The 16726-nt window shown below is 38.5% G+C and overlaps 1 protein-coding gene across 2 annotated transcripts in view; it reads left to right on the forward strand.

The window, feature by feature from the left end:
* Positions 1 to 16726, forward strand: part of LOC126198752 (GRIP and coiled-coil domain-containing protein 1) — a 139761-nt gene that overhangs the window by 53731 nt on the left and 69304 nt on the right. For both annotated transcript variants that reach the window (XM_049935307.1, XM_049935306.1), the window contains one exon: positions 15096 to 15372. In XM_049935307.1, coding sequence (XP_049791264.1) covers positions 15096 to 15372 — 277 coding nt within the window. The remainder of the gene's footprint in view (positions 1 to 15095; positions 15373 to 16726) is intronic.

A 16726-nucleotide genomic window follows, 5' to 3' on the forward strand; every position in this document is an offset into this window, starting at 1 on the left:
GAACTGTAATCTTCCTTCTACTGTTTTCATTTGTTGCATGTATTCTTGTGTAGACAGTGGTGTACCAACTATTTCTTGAAGGGGGCCAGTAAACCCATTTACTGATTTTGTCTTTCAGCAAAACCTTTAAGAATACAAGCATACCAATAGTGTTGGAAGGTGTGTTACGCAATCAGAGAGAAACAACTCATTAATACTAATATAGACCCAATTTTATAGGTCATGCTCTTGAAAACAATTTTGTTGCTTTAATTTTTAAAAATACATCATTTATCTGGGAAGACACTGGTCCTACTTTGTTTTGAGACCATTTACGAAAAGTAGTTCATATTTATTTAGACTGCAATATCTTATTATTACTATTTTACAGATATTTAATGAAAAAAAACATAATTTGTTTGAAAAAGAAGACATTTATTTAGTGTTTATTTAGACTAAAAAATGTAATTTTCCTTTTGAACAGTTTGGGGAATGAATTCTTTCATGACATTCATAAGATTAATTTTTCTAGCCTTGTTTTGATGAGCATGGAGGAGGATTAAATGGGTGGGTCTCGACTGAATCATTGTTGATGTGGCACAAGTTTTAAGTCACCTCAAGGCACTGAAGGACCTCTCAGAGGATGCTGACCATATGGGGACTGTCAGAATCAGATTGATGAGGCGAATAACTTCGTAAAGGAGGTCTTTAACCCTACCAGGTTCAGAAATAAGTTTTCTTCCACTAGAGAATACATTACATGGTTATATACCAGTCGTGATGGTTTGCAGCATTTTGAGCTGTGCATGAAGCCTGTCCTGGTTAAAGTCTGTTGTATGTACTCCAAGCAATTCCTCCAAACATCTTGTGGATGGGGGATGTGTTTGGGAGGATGTAATAAGTATCTCTTCAAGATGGGATAGTCACTTTAGATCCTTTTGGTTGAACCTTTGTTCAGTCCCATTCAAAAGGAGATCAAGAATTTCAAAAAATCTTTCCTAAATTTACGTTCTTGAGACAGTTCTCTGGGAACAGACGTGTTTTTGTGTGGTGCAGTTTTGCTGGTATTTTTCTTGGCCATCAGATATTTGGGTTTTCATATTTAGGTTTTTAGAAAATTTTGGATTTCTCTAACAGCATATCAAATGTGTCCATAGTTCTAAGACTTGCAAGAGCTACTTTCAGAACATCTACAGAATGTTTCACTCCAGCTGCATTGAAATTTCGATTCTGTAGGGATCTGGCCAGTCCCTGACACAGTCCAAGCACTTCAGTTGCTACTGGTATATAAAAAATAGTTTCAAACTTTTTGAGCCACTTCGCATAGGTCCAAAGGACTGACCTTCTTTTGTCTCTAACTGAGCTGCATACATTCACTATCTCTTTCACCATTTTCTGGACCTGCTCATAGTTGTCCCTGAAACGTGTCAAAGATTTTACTCTTAAAGACGCATTGGAATCAGTCATTGAGCTTTTGGGCTTGGATTTGTTTGATTGACACCACATTGACCACCACATCTGCATGCATGTCTTTTCTTTTTGCAGATTCTAGAATTATATATGAGATGTCTTTCACAGTTACCAGTACATCACACAATGGATCACAGCTTCTTGTAATTTCCTATAGTGCCAGATCCAAACAATGATTGCTGTGGTGGATGTAACAACTCGTTGGCTGATCTTGAATAAGGATTTCCTTCACACCTCTGTTCCGCCCAGACATGTTAGCTGCGTCATCGAAACAGTGGACGTGTAGAAACCCAATACCTGGTGACAGTCTTAGAAGGATGTCTTTAATGATAGTTGCCAGTGTTTGCACCTTGGAGTCCGGCAGACTATAAAAAAACCAGGAAAAGTTCTTTTATTTTGAGTGTGTCAGGGTCAACACAACATACACAAAGAGTGAACTGCACCTGGCCAGCCACATCATTCATCGAATCTGCCATAATTCTATGAAGTGGGGAATTTTTTATTTGCTGCACAATTTCTCGCTGGATCGTGGGAGCCATAATTTCCAGTACTTAATTTTGTATTGCTGGCACCACCCAAATGACATGGTCACGGTGTATCAGCCATATCTTCAGTTCTGGCACAGCATTCTTCTTCTCATCAAGAAGTATCAAGGGGTTCCCAGAGACCGTTTCATGACCTCTCAGTGTGTTTCCTATTCAACATAGGAACCTGAGTGAACTGGTAATTACTAGTAAAGCAGTTCTAGCTTTCTCCTGATCGCGACCTGGACAATCACAGGTTTGCTGTTTTCACGTTGCTGAATAATTACGAGAGGCCTTCGATGAAAAAGACTCTTCTTGTGTATCTTCAGCTTTTCCGTGTCTTCTTCTTCTTCTTCTTCTTCTTCTTCTTCTGTTCCCTTCTTTTCTTTTTCTTCATAAACCTTTTTTAAGAAAAGTCATCTCTTTCTGTGGTCTTCTATTGTTCACTAAGTGGATGGGCCAAATGCTCTTTTCTTCATAACGTAGCCCTGGATAAGCCAAAAACCATTCTGATTTACAAGGTCTTCGATTTCTTATGCTTCTGTGATGGGTGGAATTTTTTTTCAAAAACAGGTATACTTGAAGTAGAGCCCATTGTGTTTTCATGTGAAACTGGGGTGTCTGCATGCTTTGACAGTCCTATGGCCACAACTTTTTTGTCCATTGCCTCAACCTGAAATCGTTAAGGATAAAATCGTGCAACATGATGTTTCTTGCTCACATCACACTAGCATAGAAAGAGCTTTCATCAAGCAATGTATGTTAATGTTGAGCACATAATACACTGAAGTGCCAAAGAAACTGGTATAGGCATGCATATTCAAATACAGAGAGATGTAAACAGGCAGAATACAGCGCTGTGGTTGGCAACGCCTATGTAAGACGACAAGTGTATGGCACAGTTGTTACATCAGTTACTTCTTCTACGATGGCAGATAATAAAGATTTAAGTGAGTTTGAATGTGGTGCTACAGTTGACACATGAGTGATGGGACACAGCATCTCTGAGGTGGCTATGAAGTGGGGATTTTCCTGTATGACTATTTCACGAGTCTACTGTCGATATCAGGAATCCAGTAAAATATCAGATCTCTGACATTGCTGTGGCCAGAAAAAGATCCTGCAAGAACTGAACCAATGATGATTGAAGAGAATTATTCAACATGGCAGAAGTGCAACTCTTCCACAAAGAGCTGCAGATTTCAGTGTTGGGCCACCAACAAGTGTCAGCAACAAAACATCATTGATATAGGCTTTTGGAGCCGAAGGCCCACTCGTGTATGCTTGATGACTGCATGACACTAAGCCTTACGCCTCACCTGGGCCCGCCAACACCAACATTGGAGCTAGTTGCAAACGTGTTGTCTTGTCGGACGAGTCTCATTTCAAATTGTATTGAGTGGATGAACGTGTATGGGTATGGAGACAACCTCATGAATCCATGGACACTGCATGTCAGTAGGTGACTGTTCATGCTGGTGGAGGCTCTGTAATGGTGTTGGGTGTGTAAGCATCCTGTCTGATCACATGCATCCATTAATGTCCATTGTGTAATCTGACGGACTTGGGCAATTCCAGCAGGACAATGCGACACCCCCACATCCAGAATTTTACAGACTGGCTCCAGGAACACTCTTCTGAGTTTAAGCACTTCCACTGGCCACCAAACTCCTCAGACATGAACATTATCTAGCATATCTGGGATGCATTGCAACGTACTGTTCAGAAGAGATCTCCACCCCCTCATACTATTACAGATTTATGAACAGCCCTGCAGGATTCATGGTGTCAGTTCCCTCCGGCACTACTCCAGACATTAGTTGAGTTCATGCTTCATTGTGTTGTGGCACTTCTGTGTGCTTGTGGGGGTCCTACATGATATTAGGCAGGTGTACCAGTTTATTTGGCTCTTCTGTGTATAACAACACAAGCATAGGAAGAAACATTCATATGAAATATTTAGCCTAACAGTATCAGTGCTTGTGCTTTCTCGAAGTATCTTTGACTAATATTACTACTATCAGATTGAGACTGGCCACTGTCATTAGTAATGCCAATACAAATGATCTGAGATATTTTAGCACTAGTACCACCTCCAAAAATTCCTTTATAGATTTTTGTGACATTGTGCAGTTCCACGCCTAAAATAACAAAATAGTAATAGTCATATATAAATATCAGCCATGACCCATGAATGATGTACACATAGAAAGGGAATAAAAAGTTAGATACTGAGATTTAAGAATGATTCTCTAACTCACTAATTGTATGTGTCGCAACTAAGAGGAATCACTGTAAACATTTTTGAACGTCTATATAGTAAATTACAAAAGAGGGTACAAATCAGACCTTAAAGCAATACTGCAGTGTAAATGGAAGAACAATGTCGGACCTAACAAACAAACTTGCAAAATTCATACCAAGTCAATTGTGATTTATGATTTATTGGAAGGAAACTCACATGGTAAACAAAATATTTTCAGCTGTAAAGATGATGTGTACTACTATATTTGTTCAGTGGTGAGCTCTTGTGTAAAGCACTGTGTTTTAGTGTTTATTTGACATTCAATTTTCAGTTGTTAAATCAATTTAAGTAAATTGAACTGTGTACCATTACATGTAACATTTGTGATGAAACTGGTATAGAATGCTTTTCTCAATATGTTAAAACTTCTTGCCAGATACAACTTTGTACTTTTACTTGCTGCTGTTTTTGACAAGTCTAAATAAAACATTGATTTGCATTATAGCACTATATTCCTTTCATAAGCTAACAAATGGCATTAATGTACTTCCACATTATGAGAGGTAGAAACATCTCAGTATTTATTGTACAGAGAACTACTTATCTCTTTGCGTACATTATGTGCTGAAAACATTGTTTCAGTATCTTGAACTGTTTGTGTGTAGTGACTTGTCATGCTGCACTCTGCACGGCGTGCAGAAACTTATCATGTGTGGCGTACCACCAAGACATACAATCCATTTACTCATCACTGGGAAAATACAGCTTTCCTACCATGATAAGAAATTACTTCGGTACGTTAGCTTCCGTTGGTATGCTGCAATACATGACCAAAAGTGCACAATATGTGAAATATGCAGTGAGGTTATTCTTCACTGCAAATTCTTCAAATTACGTTCAATGAGTTTTGGTACTTCATTTATAAACATCATAAAAACTGTGACTAATAACAAAAAGGTAGCCACTTCACCGCTAAATATGAATGTTCAGCTATAACATATCAATTTTTTATGAAATCACATGATAAACGTTGCATAGCAAAAAGAAAAACCACACGCAAATCCAAAACAGTATTTTCTTAGTTTTTGTGTGCAAATAGTAAAATGTTTCCTGAACAAGCTACAAGGATGTAGCTCTGCCGCATTTATATAAAAGAATGACCCAAGTGACTGAAAATCGGTTTCTGATGTGGTTCTTATGTGTTGTAGGGTGAGAACAGGGTGACAGTGACCACCACCACTACCACCACCACCACCACCACCACCACCACCTCCTTGGCACTACAGCCCTTGTAGGGCCTTGGCCTCCCGGACAACCTCCACCCACTCTTCTCTGCTCACTGCCTTGCCTCTCCATCTTCTCACTCCTATCCTTCTCAAGTCCTCCTCCACGTTGTCTAGCCATCTGGTCCTTGGTCTGCCCCTTATACGACGTCCACCGGGTTTTCTTTTGGAACCTTTCTTGACTGTGCTGTTCTCCACCATTCTTTCTACATGTCCCAACCAACGTAGTGTATTACTCTTTATTCCAGTCATGATATCTGGTTTGTTGTACAACTCTCTGATCTCCTTATTATTTCTGATTCTCCAAAAACCCCTATCATTCACTGGCCTGTAGATTCTCCTAAGTATTTTCCTTTCTCATCTCAGCAACAACTCCTCATCATTTTGTGTCATAGTCCAGGTTTCTGAACCATAAATCACCACAGGTCTAACTACTGTACGATACACAGTCAGCTTCAGGTTCCTACTAAGGCTCCTTGCTTTAAATACTTTACTAGCTGCAATCCTTGCATGTTTTTTCTCTCATATCATTATTCTCAGTTACCAGTGACTCAAGATATTTAAAGCTTTCACAGCGTTCATATTCTTTTCTGTTCGAAGTCATGCTTCTTTCTCCTTCACTATATCTTTTCCTAGATGTTAACATATGCTTAGTCTTTGAGTGATTAATGGTCACCCCCATCTCCGCACCATTTCTTCCTACTTTTTCAAGCTTTTCTTCCAGGTCCTGTTTTTTCCTGGATAACAAATCAGTATCATTAACATATGTAAGCTCCTGAGTCATTCTATTAAACTGTGTCTCCCCAGGGTTGTTGCTTTGTGTCTTTCGCATTACACTTTCCAATCTCCAAGGCGACATTAAACAGAATAGTGGAGAGCACATCACCCTGTTGCAGTCTTTGGTTAACTTCAAATGGCTTTGATAAAGTGCCCTCAGTCTTCACTTCGCATACTGTTCTTCTCAAAGCCATTTGAACAAATCGTATCAGCTTGTTAGGGACTCCTGCTTCTTGCATTGCCTTCCAAAGTTGATCCCTTTTTATACTATCATAAACTTGTTTGCAGTCACTGAACAGCTGGTGGACATCGATGTTGTACTCATAACATTTTTCAAGGATCTGTCTGATAGTGAAAATCTGGTCTGTAGTGGATCTATTAGTTCTGAAACCACACTAGTAGTCTCCTAGATACTCTTCTATGTATGTTCTTAACTTCCCAGCCACGATTTATCCTAATACTTTATATACTATACAGAGTAGTGCAATTCCTCTATAATTCCCGCAGTCAGCTTAGTCATGTTTCTTGTGTATAGGGCAGAGTATTGCTGTACCTCACTGTTTCGGCATATTTTCTTTCCGCTATATTTCCACGAAAATCTCATGCAAAAGCCTTACTAGTTTTTCTCCACCATATTTTATCATTTTTGCTGTAATATTGCCCAGAGCCTTATTGTTTTTAAAAGTCTTGATACTAACCTTAACTTCTTCCAGTGTTGGTTCTGCTACTGACCCCTGGTGCTCTTCATCTCTGTTTACTTCCTGCTCCACCTCTTCTGCCATACCAGCATCAACCCCACCTTCGTTTTCTGATTCTGCATTCAATAGTTCACTGAACTACTCCACCCATCTGTCTAAAATCTGCTCTTTTCCTCCAATCAGATTTCTCTCCTTATCTCTACAGAAAACTGCTCTGGGTTGGAATCCTTTCCTTTTATCTTTAACCCTCATATATAATTTCCTTGTTTCTTGAGCAGTATTTATCTCTTCTAACTCATCAATCCACTATATTTCAGATTCTCTCTTTTTCCTCCTGTATTCCTTATCTGCTTCCCTTCTCATCTCCTGGTATTCTTCTAGCATTCTTTTTCTTGCCACAATTCTTTCTTCTATCTTCCTCGATTGCTTCTTTCCGCCCAGTACAGTTTCAGCTGTCTCATGTTATTCCTTTAACCATTTCCCATCTTTCTTCAATATCCTCTCCTGCCTGCTCTTCGGCTTCATTAAGTCTATTTGTCGAGATAGTTTTATACTGTTGTACTGTATTTTATTATTTTTTTAACTTGGTATCATCAAACCTTGGTGTGATAGCTTTCTTGATCTGTCTGTATTGGATTCTTACCAAATGATGATCACCATCTCCATGTGCACCATGACAGCTACCCACCTCTTAATATATCTGAAGCATGTTGTCTATCAATGAGTACGTGATCAATCTGATTTTTTGTGATCCCATCTGGGGAGCTCCATGTAACTTTCCTTATATCCTTCCTTTGCATCCATGTGCTTTTAATAATCATGTTATTGCTCATGGCAAAATCAGTTAGTCTGATACCATTATCATTAGAAACTTCATGCAGACTCCCCTTACCAGCTGTTTTCCTATATGTGATTTCTTTTCCTACTTGAGCATTGAAGTCCCCCATAATCACCTTAACATCATGCTTTGCCACCCTTGCTATTTCCTGGTCCAGTTACTCATAGAACACATCTTTTTCCACCAACTCTGCATCTTCTGTTGGTGCATATGTACATATAAAGAATAAATTGAAGAAACGGGCTTTCATTCATAATACAGAGATTCTTTCACTAACAGCGTTAAAGTTCAATGTGGCAGCCTTTTGAGCATTATCAACCAGAAAACCTGTGCCTCCATATAGTCTGCTTCCACAGCTGTAAAACAGTGTGCGTGTCCCAGATGCTAATATTCCACTTCCTTTCCATTTCACTTCTTGTACTGCCGCCATCGTCACATTATATTTCTTCATTTCCTTTTTCAGGTTCTGTAGTCCTCCAGGCCTGTTCAGTGTTCTCACATTCCATGTCGCTAAATACCAGTTTGTGTGCCGTTTCCGATGCCAAGGCCGTTTATCCAGTACATCCATCCGGCTTTCTTTGTCCTTTGGTTCCGTAACAAGCTCTTTTTTCCGGGCTGAGGTTGTTAGCCTCATGCCCAACCCCCATCTTGGAGGACCTGGATTTTTTTAGGGTTCACTCCCCTAGGAGGATTGGCTTCCCTACACCTATAGAGCCCCCTCCCCCCCCCCCCCCCCCCCCCCCTCCCTATGTTGCAGGACTCACTTTGTCTGTCTCCTCCATCGAGACTTGGGTGACACTGTAGCTACGATACCGCTGGCACAGCTCTCGGCTTCATCGGAGTACGCAAACCCTCCTGCCCGGCAATGAAGGTGCCTACGATAAGGCGGTGTCCCCTTGGAGGGATTGTGATAATGAGTCTGGATAATAAATCAGTGCATACTAGACTTCTTAATAAAATTGTCTATAAAGCCTTAGTAAACTGAGGGCTGTTTTCAGTACGAAAGACATTATCCAAGCAATAATTGTCACAACAGATTGAGTGCATTACTTAACTAGTATCACAGGGCTGACTATGAGAAATGTGGCCACTAAACAAAGCAGTGAGTGTCAAATCATGAATGTATTACGTATTCTGATGAGACATAAATGGAGGATATTTGTAAATAGTCGTGCGTGTCATGGACTATGAACTTTATAACAACTTGCTATATGGTAGTATTTTGGAACATACGTCTCACTTTTCTGATCCTGCAACAGGAGTGGACTTTTTCTTGCTGTGGAATAAAAGGATGAGCCAAGTACACTGTCATGGATGCCTAATTTCAGGACAAGCTGCAGTGGGTTATGGAGGGATTTTCTTGCAATTCTACACCTAGCTCAAATTCTTGCGTCCAGATACTGGTTTTCATGCAGCTAAGAAGAATTATTCCATCTTAGTTCTCGATACGATGTTTCATGTACGTAGTTTGAGTCTTTCTGTACAAGTTTAACTAATATTGTTACATAGTGATTATTGATACCTTTACTGATTGAACCTCTGATTGCCTTGTCATAGTGGTAGGGAATGTTTATTCACTGACTGTTGTTAATTATTTCTGGAACATTTCTTCCCTTTTTCCTGCTTAAGTCCTTGGAGCTGATCTGTTTGCCACTGATACGGATGGCCAAGCAAGTTCTGATTATTCCAGTATAGATCCAGGCACTATTTGTTGCTTTTGTATTGAGATGTGGTGCTCCCTGTAACTCAAAAACATTTCCACTGTGTGTATGGCATAGCATTGTTGGCCGGTGTTTGTCATTTTTGATAGGACTGCACTTGGCTCGCGTCTATGTGACCTCGAGACTAAACTGATCAAAAAAAGTTTTAATCAACTACAGATCTGCAAACGTATGTGGACTTATATTCAAGGGGATCTGAACAGTAAGTCATGAGAGTGGTGGCAATGTGTGTTTTGAATGGTATTTTATTATGAAGGTGCAGAGGACAACAGTTACCAATGTAAAGGGACAGCAAAATAAATTTTTTACAGTCAAGATTTCTGCCTTAAGTCTGACACTCCTCCCCCAAATTCAGTGCACTGGCCTCACTGTAGTTCGTCTATATGACATAGCCGGCCCTGAGGGACTGATCAGTCTCGACTACTGTTCAAAACTGCACCGCAGAATTTGTTACATATGCATACAGAGGCTGTGCTTCATTAGGAGTCACAGAATGAAAAATGAGATGAAGGGAGAGCAAAAGCAAAAATCACTGCCAACAAAAATACTGATTGCATTTTTCTTGATGGGAGCATGGTTTATTCACTGGTTCTGCCTATAGATGAAATAAAACTCCAAGTGAATTGGGGGGGGGCAAGGGGGCAGGCGGCGCAGAAACCATATCTCGCCCCCCCCCCCCTCTCCAACTCCCCCCCCCCCCCCCCCCCCAGGATTTGAAGGGCGCGGGGGGGAAGCAGGGCGGGGTGCACTGCACCACCTGCATCACCCCCTTCCCCCAGTTGATACGCTATTGTGTGTAAGTGCAAGCTACTGGGACAACTCAAAAAATATATCACAGAAAATGTCTTACTCAGGTCTTCTAAAGGCTTCCATTCAGTGGACTATGCATGGACACTAGCCATGCACAAGTCATTGAAGCCACTCTTGTTCACATTCATCCAAAGGTTGCAATTTCTGCAACAATAAAGGTGACTTCCAATTTAAAAGAAACTAGACTGAACCATTGGAAGATTAAATCTCTGACTTAGAGCTTGAGTCATATTTAAGTAAATACATTAATATAATGACAGATAATGGTTTAAATAAAATAACAGTGGAAACTTTTCTGACTGTAACACAAATAATAGTAACAAGAAGTGCTAAAAGAGGGGAGTTCCATACAGAAGATTGCAAGTAATGATAGAGGAAACAAAATTACTACGAATGCTCAGTACTGAGGAGAAAAATAAGTAGTGGGTTATCAGAATGTAAGCTAAAATGGTTAATGTTCAATAATTTTGTGAAGTTGCTCTGGATTCGATTGGGCATAGTCAATTGTGGATCTGCATATGTTACTGAATACAAGCTTTAGCATTTTGTGAAACACATAAAGACAATGATATATTTCCAGCTTTTGAGATTTTCTTAAGATGCAAGCTGGGGTAAAGTTATGTCTCAAGTTTCTTTTTGTTATCAGATGCTGTGGAATAGTCGTCTGGAGTGATCTGATTCTTTATCAGACAAAATGGGCAGGACTTTTTGGAGGCACCTCTACTTTAATATATGGCGCTAACAGCTTGTTGGAGAAGGCTGTGATTAAAGGGAGGAATGTGGCTAGGTTTTTCAAAATGTGTGAAAAGCATATATAGTACATGTAATATTGGTTACGTACTGTCTTCTGCAACAGTAATGAAAGTCTTATTAAGACCGAACGTGTTCTACGTAATTCTAAAGCATCTTCAATGGTCACTTTCTGGAGCTGCAGAAATAGAGCTCAAAAAACAAAGACGAAAATGTCCACATATAGCAGTTTCAGTGGAAACTAATGTTTGATTTCATTTGGATGACTCGCATACTTCCTATTATCCTTTCCTAAGGCTTTGATGGTGTTGAAAGGAGCCAGTTAAGAGGTTAAAGGGAGGCTGTTGGTACTTTGATTTGTAAACCTGAGGTTGTCTGAGTTGCCACGAAGTAGAGATTTAATGGTGTTATACTTTGAGCTATTTAATATTGTTTCGTGGATCTGAGTGAAACTGGTCAATGTTATCAAAACGATCCCACTACTATTAGAAGTGTGGTAAGGTGATTTGGATCTGTCTATTAAATATAGTTATTCTTGCATTCATTCCTTTTGGCTGCTAAAATACAGTTTGCATCACTTGCACAGAGACATTGAAAATGTTAGCGCCAAAGTACACACACATCTGTTTTGAAATTTTCCAAATATAAAGTGTTGTGAAGCTGACTTTAAAATCTTTTGCTTACTAATTCTTATTGTTAATATAAAAAATATAGATCAAAGTTAAGCAGGCCCAGCAAGTTTGTATAATGCAAAGAAATTTCTTCTGAAGCCAAGATGACTAAATGTGGTTTATTTTACTATGACTGATTTTGACAGAAGCTTGCTCTCATCATCTGATTTGTGGAAATAAGTAAATAAATAAATGGGTGTAACCTGTATAAGTTTGTATAATTGTCACACAAAAGATCATAGGCAAGTTTTGAACAGTTTAACAATTTAAAAAATTATATTCAGGTAGAGCAACTTTTGTAGGCAGGCAAGTTGTCATTACATATAACTTGGCATGTGATGCAGGGTAAAAAACCAATACATATCAGTTATACGGTTTCACAAGTGAGATCTTCAGAAAGTTTTGTAATATCTGGCAATACAGTACCATAGCAAGTTAAATAATGTTGTTGGCAGTGTCAGTTGGATACAGAGTTACCATTATAAATGTAAATTAGGATTAAAGTGAGAGTGAGTAGTCTCCTCTACTCCTAAATTATTTACATTCTGCCAGAAATTCCTTACTATTTTGTCAGCATTGTAGTTATAGCTGTGTGCAGCGGTCAAGACAAAGAGGATGTCTGATACATTTGTAGTTCTTCTAAACTCTTGATGATGGTCTTCTACAGGACTTTTTATGTGGAGTAAGAGAGACATAGTTCACAGTAACTGTATATTCAGCTGTTTCATATTAGTATCCATGTAGGCAAAAATTTGTCAGTTTGTATGTGCTGAGCTAATTGCTGAAGAAGTTGTGTAATGTTTGGGTGTTACTAGTTAAATATCAAAATTTGTGTCTGTTGCACTTTTAAGTATTTAGTTTCAATTTTCATTTGTCTTTGCAATAAATTTACTCATTTGTAGTTGATGCAACACGAAGGAGAGCTTACAGTTTCACTGTTTGGCAGTTCTTGAATAGAGAAGCTTATGTTTAACATTGTTGATGCTCTGTATGTACTAAACAAATAATTTATCTTGTCAGGTTTTTGTGTGAAATTAGTGAATTGACTAGATAACCAAAAAAAAAAATAATAATATATGGAAAAATTAGTACATTAGTGACATTTTGAATATTAGTGTTACCGAGGATTGGGACTCTTTTAAGCATAGCATTCACTAAGTTCTGACATGGGGAAGTCCAGTGCAGCATTTGAATTTTGGCATTAGTCTTGCGTTTTTATAGTGTATGTGAGTGCCATGTTTGTTGCAGATTTTTCTTTCCATATAACACCTAAAAAGAAATGACTAGTAGAAAAGATACATGTATCCAAAAAACCTTCTATCGATAATGCTCTATAGTTCTTAAGACATTTTAAAACCACCAAAAGCTGCTTTATGAACAATCTGTGTTATTTTTGACTAGTTTTGATTCAAAGCATCATCAGGTCGATAAATATTATTGATGTAAGCAAGGAAAGACGGTGCATTGATATCAGAAGTTCAGACAGAACACAAGTCAATTGCATCAAACAACAAGGTTTTCCTCACTTTAAACATTTACAAATGTAAAACTGCACATTTTACAAAAGTACATAAATGTAACAACCCATGATTACAGTGTCTCAAAGCATCACTCAGTTGGAATCAGCTAACTCCTACAAATACGTGGGTATAACTATTTGTGGGGTTATGAAATGGGATAATTACATAGATTCAATCACACGTAAAGTAAGTGGTAGACTAGACTCATTTGTAACATACTAGAAAAATGCAATCTTCAAAGAATATTGCTTTCAAAACACTTTTGCAATCCATCCTAGAATGTTGCTCAAATGTGTGGAGTACAGCAGGGAATGTTGAAGGTGTACAAAAAAGAGCAGAATGTATTGTCACAGGCTTGTTTGACTCATTGGAGAATATCACAGAAAAGTTGAAAAATACAAATTTACAGATGCTTGAAGAAATGACGCATTGTACCTTGGCAAAGTTTTAAGAATCAGTATTAAGTGAGGAATCTGTGTATATACAACAGTGTCTACACAGCACACCCACCGAGTCCACAAAGACAAGGTTCGTAGATGTGTTTAAGCAGTCATTTGTCACAGGTGGCATACACGAATAGAAACCCTAACATTTTGTACAGTGTGAAGTGACATCTGCTATGCATTTCAAACTTGTTTAGCTGAGTTTAGGTGTAGATGTAGAGTGTGTATAAATAGCTAAAAAGATCCATTATGATTCAGTTGCACTACTGGATACCAGTCACTGGAAACTGTAAAATACATTGACACATGTATTAGGAGAAGTTTATTGTGCAACAGCCACATAAAATTATTAATGGAATATGCCAGACTGATATTCGTTACAGGAATTACAATAAAATATAATTCATCCAAAGGAGATTATTGTTTAACAGTTTAGGATTTTTGCTAGTTAAGATTAATACGAAAGATTCAGAGAACAACTGTGTGTTTTTTTCTGTGTTTCCTTAGTGAATGGGAAAGCATCTGGGGGAAATTCATTCCACTCCAGTGGCAAACTCAACAAGAGCAGAATTATGCTTCATGAAGATGATCAAATTCTGAGTGTGTATGTTTCAAAAAATTTGTTTTCTCTCTTGCACATCTCTCACAAAATAACTGTAACAATGATGCACAAGCAATTTGTGCTTATGCAGAGGGCTACCCTCAGTCATTGTACCTATGCAACATTCACAAACGGGAGGGAACCAGTGATACACAAAGGCTGGTGGATAGAGATGTTACGCAATGCACCATCTCCAGCACACCATAAAATGGTCTGCATACCGGTAGTACAAATTTAGATGTAAATGTTTTTATTCCCTCAAATCTTTTGCTCTATTTTGATGGGTAGGTGACTTCTCATTTCAATAGCTGTGGTGTTCTTTTACCTTCTGTTTGTTTGCTACATTGTCTGGCATTTTGCCAATAGAAATAATGAATGAATGGGAAGAAAGGAAAAACAGAAAAGATATTAGTATGTACTAAGGCTTTCACAGCCAGCACCACTTCTATGACAGATCATACCACGCCAATAGGCTAGGGTGCAGCAAGTGTGTCACATTTCTGATGTTTCATTTAGATCAGTGCCACGCATATTGAGGGGTCGAAATACCAAACATTGAAGGTGAAATGCAGAACTGCTGGACCGTGCTCCATCATTCTTGTAAGCCCTTTATATATCAAAAAAGATAGAATTGGGATAACGTAGGATTTTGCTACTGGACTGCCATGTTGATAATGTTTATATTTCAACATCTGCTCCTGGTTCATAATGTATGACAGGGTAGCAGTGAAGAAATTTATAATAATTTCGTGGGTACTCTTTTAGGGAGTTGCAGATGTTGTTATCTGAAGAAAGAAGAACGAAAGAACAGCTGGAAAATCAAGTCGAAGAACTAAAAAGTAAATCAGTTGTTTCAGAACTAAATGTAAATCAAAAGGAACTATTCGAAAAAAGAATTAGAGAACTACAGAATGAACTTGAGTCAGTAAGGAAAAAACTGAAAAAGGCAGAAGGTAAAGCCAAAGAAACTCCACCTGCATTGCTGGAATTACAGGAAGAAATGGCAAACATGAAAACTCAACACCAGATTGCAATTTTACAGGTACGTGAACAATTAATCTGTGCTAAGCTAGATAGTAATACTTTTTGCTGCTATGAGCTATGCAGTGTTATTGACAGACCTTATTGCACAAACTGTAATTCTATCAGATATTTTTAATGTGAAATTAAATTTTCAATCACAGTCTTCGCACTGTATTGAGAGAGAGAGAGAGAGAGAGAGAGAGAGAGAGAGAGTGTGTGTGTGTGTGTGTGTGTGTGTGTGTGTGTGTGTGTGTTCACATGCTGCTAGTATTGTGAATGTTGAAGTAGTTACTTAAAATACGAGGGCTGCTCAGAAAGTAAGGAACGATAGATAGCGAAATGGAAACCACAGTGAAAATCAAAACTGTTTTATTTGCAACAGTTAGCTACAACTTCCAGCTACTTATGTACATAGTCACCTGTCGGACTTAGTATTCTACCAACTTCCCGATATCTTCGTCATTGAAGGCAGCTGCCTATGCTTTCTGCCTGTTCCCTACGCTGGCGTACAGCTCATTGTCTGCGCCAAAATGTTGTCTCCTTAGCCAGCAGTTCATGTAAGTAGAAATGAAACTCAGAGGGAGACAATTACGGGCTGCATTGTCGGTAATCAAATATATCCGATTGAAAACGATGCAGGAGCATCTTCATTGCCCCTGCAGAATGCGGCTGAGAATTGTCTCGAAGAAGAAGACACACGACAGTTATGTAATGTTGGCTGCATAGCTTCAGGTGAAATTTCTCACCAGGCCCCTGTACTTGGCGGGAGACACTATATTGTTCTAGGTATCTTTAGGTGCTCCCTGTGTGCTCAGAACTAAAAAAGAATGATGTAACGCCATCGGCGGACATACTAGACACAGCCCAACACACCTGTGCAAAACTTCATTGGATTTTCACTGTAGTTTCCATTTCGTGACCGATTGTTCCTTATTTTCTGAATAACCCTTGTACATAGAAATACATTAAAAGATGACATTTATCTATGACGAGGAATGCAAAAATGCTACCTTGGAAAATCTTTACATAGTCTTCCAGGAGGTAACAGAGCTTGAAGTTGAGGTTTTAACTTTTCATGAAAGGTGATTCGTAAGTAAGGTTGTGTTGAGTTTACGATTTTTTTATTGCCTATATGTAACACTGATGGCGTTGTACTTGAAGAAAAAAAGAAAAGAAATACAGTCAAAAGATGATTTTAACTGATGAAAGTTATCTTGTTTCCACGGTGGAAAACTTTATACATTATAAATAGACTCCCTAGACTCCTTTTTTACCATAATAAACTGGCTTTGACAGATAAAACTTATAGTATATCATCTTACACAATGTTACTGTTTGATAGTAATAATTTTGTTGAGAAGGAAGTTGATTAG

The sequence above is a fragment of the Schistocerca nitens genome, chromosome 8 (genome assembly GCF_023898315.1).
Source record: "Schistocerca nitens isolate TAMUIC-IGC-003100 chromosome 8, iqSchNite1.1, whole genome shotgun sequence".
Lineage (NCBI taxonomy): Eukaryota > Metazoa > Arthropoda > Insecta > Orthoptera > Acrididae > Schistocerca > Schistocerca nitens.